General features: G+C 40.1%; 1 protein-coding gene across 1 annotated transcript; it reads right to left on the bottom strand.

Annotated features, from left to right (window-relative positions):
• Positions 1–903: 903 nt before the first annotated feature.
• On the bottom strand, positions 904–11,237 carry LOC131785850 (solute carrier family 23 member 2). The gene is made up of 12 exons (XM_059102814.2): positions 11,078–11,237; positions 8,086–8,205; positions 7,386–7,543; positions 7,009–7,100; positions 6,025–6,077; positions 5,459–5,615; positions 4,908–4,932; positions 4,677–4,791; positions 4,335–4,491; positions 2,990–3,243; positions 1,968–2,241; positions 904–1,571 (listed from the first exon to the last, which is right to left on the bottom strand). Exons 1-12 carry the CDS (start codon positions 11,114–11,116, stop codon positions 1,252–1,254), a joined length of 1,764 nt encoding a protein of 587 aa, XP_058958797.2. The 5' UTR covers positions 11,117–11,237; the 3' UTR covers positions 904–1,251.
• Between the last annotated feature and the right edge of the window lie 632 nt (positions 11,238–11,869).

Below are 11,869 nucleotides of genomic sequence, written 5' to 3'. Positions count from 1 at the left end.
AGGTACCGTGGTATGGTGTGCATTACTTTCCTCTCCCTTTGTTTGTTTTTGCGAATGGGCGTGTGAGCATGATCTGTCTATCGCGGGGTGAAAATGATAGATTTGGTTCCGGCGTAGAGAGAGACAAAATGGAAAATATATAATACACCTGTGGGGTGTGGCTGTGATGTCAAAATGGGCATGATATGGTAAAGAAGCCATAGGAAGCCTCGAAAGCGACATTGGTAAAAATGTCAGGTCTTTATCAGAAAAGGTCATTTTTGCATTTAATACAAAAAGGGATAAGTATCTCTGAGCCCCATCAAAGAGACGCTGTCTTCAACAGGATAAATTAAAAAATTTAAGACCCATCTATCCGTTGAACTGACGTTTACATAGCTGCAACAATTGTCGCTAAGTACGCAAGAAAATCAAACCGCGCATCGTTTAAAACGACGAACAGAGAGGTCTGGAAAGGAAGTTACAAAATATTCAAATTTTGAATTAAAAGAGTAAGTTACTGAAGAAACCGTGGTGCTGCGTCGCTAAGGGGATACACAAGATAATTTGGTTTTATGTACTGAGGTGATAATACAAATAGGCCTCTGTAAAGAGTTTCTCAAGCTGATATTTCGAGGGTTAGCCCTTTGACAGAGCGTCAGCTAGAACAAATCTTAACAGTGGCCGATTTGTATAAGCAACTCAGTTGATAGACCAAATTATTTTATTGAAATGTTGGTTACAATTTTCAATCATTTTCGATAGGTCACCGAGTGTTGTTCTCTCCCTGGAAGTAAGTAAGATAATTTTCCTGATTGAAGTACTTGTAACGCTGAACACTGACCGTTAAAAGTGTCTAGGCTTTTAAATCAAGGAACGAGAAAGCTTTTTGTGACCTTGTAATCAAAGGATAAGATAACAACCTTGAATTTTTAACGTATAAAGCTTTATTTTCACTGGAAAGTGACGTCAGTAGGTGCTGGTATGTACATGAGAGTCGATCTCGTAAAGCAACCTGCTAAAATCAAGCTAAAAGTAAAACTTATTTTCACTTGAACTAGCTTTTACCTAGCAGTCATGAATTTGATTCTATAGTAAAACCTGATTATAGAGGCTGAATTGTTATTTCTTCGGAATCTTTTCTTAACGTTTGGTGCAGTATTATATGTATCAAAAAGTACAGAAGTGACACTTCTATAATTTAAAGCATTAGAGCATACCTAACGGTTATTTCATGACATACTAAGCCATACTTTAACTACACTCTTCCCTCTAAAGATTTGAAGTAGAATATTCTACCTCCATATCATATACGTTGTTTGGTTCACTGTGGTTGTACGGTAAAAAAGGTATATATTTTGCCGCTTTGCAGTCACCAAGACGTTTTAGACAAAACGGCAGATCATAGACTCTTATTGAGGCTGTTTGAGAGTTTCCATCGTTTTCAGCTGAAAGATCACACCTCCAAGACTTGAGCCCGCGTTCCTCTAAAGTTCCAGGGATGGTGTTGTCTAAAATCAAAGCAGCAATACATCCTACTGCCATGCTTGTTTTCATCAGGACTGTCAGGATCTGGTCAATTTCAGTAACACCTGAGAGGAAGTCAACATGCACACTTTGTAAAACCACTCAGTTACAAATAGAGGTTAGACTTTTACTGATTTGATTTCTCTAACAGCAGTATTCAAGGTAAATTTTGAGATGCAACTGAGTCAGCTATAGGCCAATTACACTTAAAATGTGCAGGTTTGGGTAATATTTGATAAATCAGAATTCAATGTCTTTGGAATGAAACGCACTTGCTTTGAGCGAACGGAAAAAGTTTTAAAAACATAACTTTCTGAAACGCTAACGAAACAGCTTTTTGAAGTGTTTGGTGGAATGCTTAAAGCCTTGATGTGCGCATGTAAAAAGATGCAATCCAAACCAAGTAAAACAATCTGAGTTCTGAAGCAGGAAAAGAAAAAAACTTTTATAATGACGAATACCTGTGTCGATAGCGTTGGGATGGTTTTCCATATAGTGAGGCAGAGCTAAACCAAATACGATGGAAAATCCGACGATGAACAGGTTCCTGGAGGAATTCATGTCAGCAAACTGCAGATTGGAGATTCCAACGGCAGCGATCATTCCAAACATGACCATAAAAACTCCACCAACGATGGGGTCTGGGATGCTGACGAACAAAGCTCCAACTTTACCAACAACGCCAATGATCATGACAATTATCGCACCATACTGAATCACTCGACGACTTCCAACCTTGGAAAGTTAGGTGAAATAAGTATTAAGTATTTGAAAACTTAAGCTTAGGAATAGACTATTAACAAACTAAGTGTGTCGTGAAAACAAGACAAGGGTACATGTGGGAGACTATTTCCAAATTATTTCCAGCCTCGTGTTAAGAGAGTCTAAGAGCTGCATTTTATCAGCAAGCGATTTGAGGCTACCGCCACCTTGTTAGCTCAGGTTATAGAACGTCGGATTGCCGTGCAGTAGGTCGAGACTTCGAGCCCTGGCTGACCGGACCGACACTCAGGGTCTTAAAATAACTAGGAGAATGCGCTACCCTTGCTACGACGTCTGCAAACAGTTATAATGACTAGTCTTCCCAAAAAAAGGGACGATAAACCGCATGCCTCGTCTCCCGTTTCCTCTTTGGATAGCAGGGGACGTTTAAGAACCCACGCAGGAGGTAACGTAGCTTCCAGTGTTGTGGCCTAGCATTGTTTCCAAAAATTCCCAATTCACTTACAAAAATCGTAAAATGCTCGATGCAATCTAGCCCAAGTCCCCCGGAAGGTGTTGTAAAGCGCATTAAGGTATATACCTATGGAGAACGCGCTACATAAATGCATTAGTATCACTATTACCACTTTATTTGATTAACTTTTTGTCTCTTAGATGAGAGGATTCTTGGTCGCTTGTCTCTCAGTCATAACCTAAAAACACATTTACACTCCATCGTGTTGGGTGGTACAAGAGCAAGACGAACTGTTGCCTTTGATACCTTAGTGATTCCTATAGCCCCGATGTTTTCACTGTATGATGTTGTTCCATTCCCGGTACCAAACGCTCCAGCCAAAAGACATCCAAGTCCTTCTATTCCGATTCCACGGTTGATAGCGTGTTCTGGCGGTGGTGGTGCCCCTGCCAATCTCGCACATGCATAGTAATCACCCACGGACTCAATAATGGAGGCCAAAACTCCAGCAAGTATCCCAAAAACCCCTGCGAGACTGACAGTAGGCATTCCCCATTGACCTGAAGAGAGGAGGACATTCATGAGAATTTTTGGTTACAATATAACTGACTGAAAATATTCAAAAGAAAAAATTACACTCCCAGTCTGCCTCCATTAGCGCTGCAACCTGCGGTTCCGGGTGATTATGACCCAATCAAGGCACCAATAAAATCTTTGTTGTGGTGTTGTTACATTTGGTTAAGAGCATAATAAAAACAAACAAACAACAAACACAAGAAAAAGGCCGTTAGAAAATAGGCTCATATGAATCAATGAAGGGGGTAAGTTTCTAAAGAAACTGTGGTGCTGCGTTGGTGAGAGAGCATAACAAGGAAATTTGGATCAATATCAGTATTTGGGCAACTGCCCACCTACCCCTCCCCTAACCCAACATTAACCTCAACTTGCTGTCAATTGAATGTTGTTGAGTTAGGGGAGGGGTAGGTGGGCAGTTGCCCAGATACCGATATTGATCCGGTTATTTGGTATTATCAACTAAGTTGATAACATAAATTATCAACTGTAAAGAGTTTCAAAGCTGACGTTTTGAGCGTTAGCCCTTCGTCAGAGTGAATGACGAAGGGCTTCTATTACAGGTTATTTTTCTCACATGGAAAAATGGCAATTTTTTTCTGACTCACTGCGCTTTTGAAGCCGAATCGCTTTATTATACTAATGGATACCCACCAAACTATACCAACAATTGTCTAACGGAAGAATGGGCAGCTATTTGACGAAAGCAATTCATTTTTTATTTTTTACCCCTTTTTAAGAAAGCCATATTTTGGGGGGTACAGTAGTTAAGAAGTTACTTCTACGTAGATCTATGCGTATAAAAAGAGGTGGGTAAAGTCTGATTTCGAGCAGACTAACCCTCCAGCTGAATCTTATCCCAGTTTCTGTAGCATAAGGAACCGGGAGTGTTGCCACTCCCTTTGGACTAGTGCTGGTCCAGCGTAAGCACCATTTATACTCCTTGATAGAGAAAGGCACTTTAAGAGTTAGGCGTGTTTTTCGAGAGCAAGATGCAATAACTTGGCCAGCTCTCGAGCCCGGTGGTGACTCGATCTCATTATCCATGCGCATAAACGTGTAAGGAAATTTTCCCCACCTGGGTAAGGAAATCTGAGCCACTCTGCTTCCTTTAACACAGCAATTCTTGCATCCGTTCTTGCCTTGTACTGAGGATTCGTAGGATCAGAAGGGAACCCTCCGGCCACGGTGATGATAGCGCATAGAGCCCAAGATACTGCAATCGCCAGAATAATCTGAAAGATACGCAGTGAAGAAAGTTAGCAAGATGTTATAATCTCTTGAAGAAAGCTAGTACTAATAACGAAGTTACCGCTGTCAGTAATCGTAATTACTAAATGAAACACAAATTAAGAAAAGACTAATAAAGCTAATAATCCTATTATCAAAGGTGGGAATGTTAAACCTCTTCTGTACTTACTGGAAATAAGCGGAACAAAGGGAAATGGCCAATCCTCAGACCACCCCTGTAAGCGGGAACTGGAACCTTAACATTTGTGAGGTATTGTGAAAACACAGCTATGAACACAATAGTCCTAAGACAACAGAAAAAGAAGAGAACATCTTAACACAATTGAAGTGAAAACGGACTGAGTGAAACAGAGGGATTGCGAGCACGAAGGAAATAAATGAACGGACCGCAGATACGTACGTCATGGAGATTCCCCAATGATTCCCTGTTGGAGGAAATCAGGGAAACACATTGTCATTTTCTTTTCTCATTCGATTCGCTTTCTAAGTTAAAACATCTTAGTTTTAAAGAAGGAATTAAACTGATTGAAAACAGAGAGATATAGAGAGTTAACAATTATGTTAACGTCACCTCTATAAATAAAGCGATGAATCCGGCGTGGTCTGCTAAATTTATAGCCACATAATTCAGTTAAATCTGCAAACGGCGCCTTATGATTCACACAAAAGCCACTCTTATTAACAAGTGCACAAGGCATTTTATGGCCTGTGTGCAAGAAAGTGAGTCTATTCACCGGGGAAAAATCTATCCCAAAAGTTATAACCCAAAAATACTAATAAATCAAACTACTAAATTACTTGAAAATATTTTGTAGGTCATGTATGAAGCACCTTAGACTTCCATACTGCAAAATCTAGAGTCTTAAACACTCGCCTGCACAATCCTTTACAAAATTCGGTAAAAATTTTTGAAACATACGACTTTCTCGTTATTTCAGTGTTTCATATTACCCGCGTTGTCTGCTGCTACTCTAAACAGTGCCACGCCCACCAACGTAACCGTAGGTGCTATGGTCAGCGGTCCAATGAATCGAAGCAGAAAACCAACGAGGCCAGTGAAGCCGATAAAGATTTGAAATAATGATGAGACCATTATTGCACCTTGGATCTAATGTGGGAGAAGGAGACAAAAGCAAAGGGCCAAAGGAGGAAATAAAATACAACACAGTACAGATAATACGCTGCTAGTGTTGTTAACTGACTGGGTGATTGAGTGCCTGTCCTACTGACTGACTGGCAGACCGAAGGACTGACCGACAGACCGACTGACCGGCCAACTGACCAACTGATAGCCAAAACAATATGTCAAATACTAAGAGCAATCCATCCTTTTCAGCGGAGTCCGTTGCGCGAGCCAAAAAGAATCAGTGGAAAAAAAAACCATGGCACGCCGCGCTAACATTAATTTTTTTTCACTGATTTTTTTTTTGCTCGGACTTCGCCGACGGACTTTGTCGAAAAGGATAGATTGCTCGCAGTCTGCGTGGTAAATGTTGGAAACCCTTTTCATCAGTTACCTCTCTCATGCGGGGCTTCCAAAGCTCACTGTCGACAGTCGAATTACCGCTTCCTGTGAAGAAAAACACGATTAAACTTGTAGATAAAAGATAATCCTCAGAAAAAGCACTGTACCTATCTCAATATCAAAACAAGATCGATCAAATAGACACTGTTCATGAAAATGTCCCCATAGCAACTCTAAGCGATTTATCATCTTCAAAAAGTACACATAAACCATCAGGTTTCATCTCGACTAGGAATGCTTAGGGCCTCAACGAAACCCGTTCTCAGGAATTCACGCAGAATAGTGGTTGTACGTTGTTGTCGAGTAGACGATCAGGGAGACAACATCTAAATTACTTGCACCTTAGATCACTTAAGGAAAGAGCAGAGTAACCCATTCGCGCCCTTAAAACAAGTGCGTAAGCGAGCAGTTTAAAATACTCGCTTCAGATTGAATCAGGCACTTACAAGGCATGCAAGTGAATTTTCTCTTTGATTTTTGGAGTCGACTAAGAAGAAGAGATTTCGAAAAACAAATTTAGGACTTAAAAAATTGCAATAAAATACTCCTAAAACCATTACAAGACATTTTAAAAAAAGGCTAATAAAAGTAAAGCAAACATATTACTACCGCGCACGGTAGAAGAGATCTTAATAAATGCCTTCTTGAGATTCTGAAATGTCAAATTAGATTTGATTGCCTAGTATTTGAAATCAGCAATCAGTACCTATTGTTATTTTAGTATTTCTAGTTTCTTGCAGTTCCTAGTTTGCCAGAAAATCCCAGAAGCGAGGAAAACTGGGTCTAGGAAACGAGGACGTGGTGTAGTAGAAGTTAAATTCAGTGAAAAAAGATGTCATGTAAAACAGTTCGTCTTAAACAGGGTCTTAAAAAACAGACCCATATCCATTTTTTCAGGGAGATTTTAATTGGCCTCGTTTAGAAGCTCTCGACCCAGTTTCTCGGTTAGCATCCAAAAGTACGCAACTAAACTGACCTTCAGTTGTGGGGCAGGCCCATTTCGGCAAAGACAAGATGGCGAACGTCGGGGTGATAAAGGCAAATGTTCCACCTTGAACGATCGGTAGTCTTATGAAGATAAAGAAGTTAGGAATTAATCATGGCTGGAACAATATCAGATGATTTCAGTGAGTTGTTATATGTTCTAACACTTTGTTTGGTCCTATATTCCAGGCAAAAAGCGCTAAAGCCATTAAAGCAGAAAGTAACAGAGCCACTAAACACAGGCACTTAGATTTAGTTTTCGTGTTGTACGCCTACAGAGCCTTCTGTATCATAGGTGAACATTTAAACTCTTCTTTCCCTATCCCCACAATTGTGATTGAAATTTGCTTATGCTATACAATGGCTTACCTCACTCCGATAGTGCTTTGCAGCAAGGTTACAAAACCAGAAACGAAATAAATGGTACTCAGTACTTCGCTAATGGCAAGTGGGTTATCTGCAAAACACATTGGGCCACTAATGATGAAAGGAATGGCCAAAGTCGATCCCAGCATGGTCAGGAAATGCTAAAATAACAAGAAAACAAGTGAAAGAACGAGGTTTGGACTAACAAGACGATGGTTATTGTAGGGTAGGGTTCTGTTCCATACATACACGTCACCAGCCTGTTGCGTTTCGAGACCAAATAACGACCACGAGGGAGAATAGGACTCTAGAGGGTCCCCAGCGGAACATGGTCGTTCAAAACTTAGCAGATACCCTCTCTTCAACCTTCTCCTCACCCCCCTTGTGGAGACAGAGCTGGCTTTGTATTCCCCTTTGGTTTGCAAACAGTCGTCGACGTTCACGTAATTTACCGTGAGATAATGTGCTACATCGCTATATGGTTGAATGTTAAAACCGGTAATTATTTTATCGCCGGGGGGGGGGGGGGAGAGGGGGGGAAGGAATTTGGGAGATCACATGGTTTTCAGGGCGGGAACGGAGGGGAATCAGCCGTCGCCAACAGAGTATAAGGGAGAGATCATTAGAATATAAAAGAGACCTATGGAAGATCAGGTAAATTTTATCGTTAACCACACAAAGTTATCTTTGAGTGCCTTTTTACCTGAAATCCCAGCAAGGAGCACATGTACCATGGCGGGTTTTCGTCGATGAGGTAGCTCAAGCCAAGTGGTCTCTTTTTCTTCTCAGTCTCTAACTGCGGTTCAGCACTAGGCATGGACATCTTTGAATGAAAACCAAAGGTTCGATTAATAATAATACTTGGAAACAAAATGCTTTGTTTCTAGCCCCGAACATAACTTGTATTTCCCTTTTCTTATGGTCATAGACACTACAATCATACCAAATCAACTGATCTTTTTATCAATTATATAGTTCATTTCTTTCAAAGGAGAAATTTAATTGTTTGTCTCATGTTGTGATGGTAACTTTGGATGTCAGGGATCGCGACGTTTGCGACTGCATACTGCCAGTCTTCTTCAGGCGATGAGGTCGATTGAGTACGCGTCACCCATATGCTGTAGTGCTCAGCTGTGATAGGATGGGATTCCACGGCTGCGATTGGTGCGATCGTCGCGATCCACATCCGAAGTGACACCACACCGTGAGACAAACGATTACATTTCTCTTTTGAAAGTGCTATTTGCTACGATGCCTCTTTTTAAAGTGCTTTTTGTCACTATTTACGATAGTTCATTTCTATTGGCCATAGAAAATTTGTGGATATTTCAATTTTTTTAGAGACTTCCTCAAGAAGCCTAACCATCGCTTAATTTCGTGTGTGAAAGCATTAAGTATAGGTAATAACATAATTTCGAGTGCAATTTGGCATAAATACGCACTTTTAAATTTTTCAACAAATTTACATGAACCCGCGGGGCAAGTGGGATTCATAATCTTTGAAAAATTTATAAGTGCTTATCATACCAAATTGCAAGAGAAATCATACTATTACTTGTTAATAATGTACATGAAAAAAGACCACAGAAAGCCAAGAAAGACGAAATTTTGAAAGTGTACGCGCTATTTGTAATTTGCACTCGTGATACATGACAATGCGCTCGTTTTGCAGCCAATCAGAAGCGCGTGATTTTTTCCATGTACATTATTATAAACAAAATAAAAGTAGCTTTGACAACGAAATGACTCAGGAAAAAATGTTAATGGTATTTCTTCAGCGACAGTCACAGAGCGGAAACTGTGACGTCTATAAAACTTTCTTTATTGACTATAATCAAGTTTAAAACAACTTTAGTCAAGAGACCATGATTTGACCACATCCTCTTTTGTATTAGTGGAATCGGTACATCGTGGATAACACTCTGATTTTCCTTTCTTATTCCCTTATTTCTATAGCTTAATGTATTTCTCAAGGGGTTACATTTTGGGATCTTGTGGAGGCGCGCAAATTAGCGATATTGTTTGTCGAGCCACACACTATTTCCCCAACATCGACCACCCGGCTTGTAGAAAAAAAAAACTTGTTTATCTCGTCATCCTTCCTCTAGCGAGCTGACATATTTGCGGGGTGTTGACAAAGTGTTCCCTCACTCAAAATACTGGCGAGCTATTTTAGCAACTACTGATATTGAATCCGATTGATTCCGGCCATTGATCGATGTTTATCCGTTTCCGCGGTGAAAAAAAAAAAGAGACCTTTGTAGCCTATTCGAGCGATTGTATAGTGCTGGTACGAAGAAACCTTAAGCAGTGAGACGTTCTACAAGACTTCCTATAAAAGAAAATATTCAAAAGTACGTTATCGACTACTCTATACAGGTGACAAACGCCATAAACAATACCGAAAGAAAGGCTCTTAAAAGTCGAAGTGAGTAAATATAAGCAGTCGAGACACCTGCTCGTTACACGAGAGACAGTTTCAGTAGTCCCTGGGGAAAGCCCATAACCGAATTTTCTCCAAACAAACTAAAAACAGGCGTCACACGTACAACGCTATCACGAACATTTTTTTATAAACTGCGTGTAATAAAATACTTCTTATGGGAAAGTAATGAAACCAAGAATCGACAACAAGTCGATGCCCAAAGTGTTAACTGTATAAAGACGATTCGACATAACGATCTCGTCCAAATTTTTTCGCAGTTAATATTAGTGTCAGTCAAATACGATGCGCCTTGCATTTGAACACAAATTGTTTTCAGACTGTCGATATCACTCACCGCAATTTAATATAACTCTTAGGTGGAGTCTCTCACAAACCTTTCGGTCCGCACCCAGACACTTTGCTAAAGTTTATGTGTATTTGTATGTTTTCAATGTTTTCAAAGACCAGACCCGCGCGATAAAGCCAACTAATACAGCTCTTTGTAAATTACCGACGTTCAGTTTGTTGTTTTAAGAGCTCTTTCTTCCTTCTTGGATATTTCACCTCTCTACAAGTGGTGGTTTTGACATAATTAATTTATCGCGCCTGACAAGGACACTTTTTATAGAATTCCCCAGCTGCGTTTTTGGCGACGTTCAACTCTACCAAAAAAATTAATTTTGGCCTTTCAGCACGTTATACAGGACAACGGCGAGAAATTAGCCAGTTCCTAGCCTAAGTTAGTAGAGGCGAGAAGAGGTTCGAACGAAACTCGGCGATTTAGCTTCTTGCTTTTTTTTTTTTTTTTCCTTAACATAATTTAAACTCTTTGCTAAAGTTCTCATCAAACAGCCTAATACGCAGGCAAGAGGGGCCTGCATCACGCAATGAACAGATAGCGTATCTTAGCGTTGAAAGTCACTACCGAAGGAGTTTAGAGCGGCGACGACACGAAACAAGCACTTTGTTTACAAGGCTTTGATGGCTTCATTTTCATCCAGCGTCAACAGCTAAGAAACGAACAACCTAGTACAGAAGGTCTGGCAGTTGTAAATTAACGCCTTAAATTCATTCCTAATAAGAAAAAACCCCTTTGATATACTGACAGATACAGTGAACTCGCTGTGAGATTCATTGCAGGCCGAGTGAATCTCAAGAACATTTAGCCTCGCTATGTCTTAATCGTGTAATTCGCATGAGTATTAGAGACCTTGACCTTATATAAGCGGTGATCATCACAATTACATGTAATCTGTCGTTAGCGGCTAACCTCAATCTCTAGTTTTTCGTTTTTTTCCATTACTGTCATACACCCTGGCCTTGATGACTCTCTTTGAAACACAGCTCTGGATGAAGGACTCCCGGTTTATGGCTGAAAGGTTGCATGATATCGGTAAATATTCAAAGTTTTCGCAACTGTCCTAATATTTGCGAACAAAGTCAACAAAAAAATGTGGTAGATGAACGAATTAAGAGGTTTTATGACGCAATCGTTCTCCAGTCACCATGGATAACGCGCTGAAATAGACTCAAACTCTAATTGAATAATATTAGCTTATCAAAATATTGAAAGCTTGAGGGAAAGCTTCACTTTAAAGCAGGAAAACTTTGTAACTTCGTACCTCAGTCAGTTCATCAAATTTATAAGATTTTTGGCTTCTGCTCTCTCTCTTGCTAATCGGCTTGGTAGTGACAAACGGCAGATTGTGGGGTCCTAAAGGTTAACTTACCTGTCAAAACCTATGTCACAGCACGCGGTGTAGGCGCCTGTCTGATTTGTGTTATTAATTATATTAACTCAAGTTCATGCGTTCCAATTTTAGATGAAGACCAATAAAGCACGTCGCAGCTTATGCTCCTTGAAAAATTTTGGCAGACACTCTTCAATTTCGTCGTTTGAAATCAATTTTTAATCGCTATCTTTATTTGCTTAGATTTTTCATTTCCTCGTAAATCTTTCCTACTTCCTTTTCAATTGTGTGGTTTTGCACGTCACGTAAACAACTTACAACGGTGCTCAGTCATGGACACCTTTCCCCACCCCCACCACCTCACATGCTAG

This window comes from Pocillopora verrucosa, chromosome 10, assembly GCF_036669915.1.
Source record: "Pocillopora verrucosa isolate sample1 chromosome 10, ASM3666991v2, whole genome shotgun sequence".
NCBI lineage: Eukaryota > Metazoa > Cnidaria > Anthozoa > Scleractinia > Pocilloporidae > Pocillopora > Pocillopora verrucosa.
The sequence above is the reverse complement of the archived record's forward strand: the minus strand, read 5'-3'. Positions and strand labels throughout refer to the sequence as shown.

Coding starts and splice junctions, on each gene's coding strand:
- LOC131785850 (XM_059102814.2), bottom strand. CDS start 11,116: ATGACAGTAATGGAAAAAAACGAAAAACTAGAGATTGAG. Junction 8,206..11,077: donor ACGAAAAACTAGAGATTGAG/GTTAGCCGCTAA, acceptor TTTCATTCAAAG/ATGTCCATGCCTAGTGCTGA. Junction 1,572..1,967: donor TCCCAACGCTATCGACACAG/GTATTCGTCATT, acceptor ACTTCCTCTCAG/GTGTTACTGAAATTGACCAG.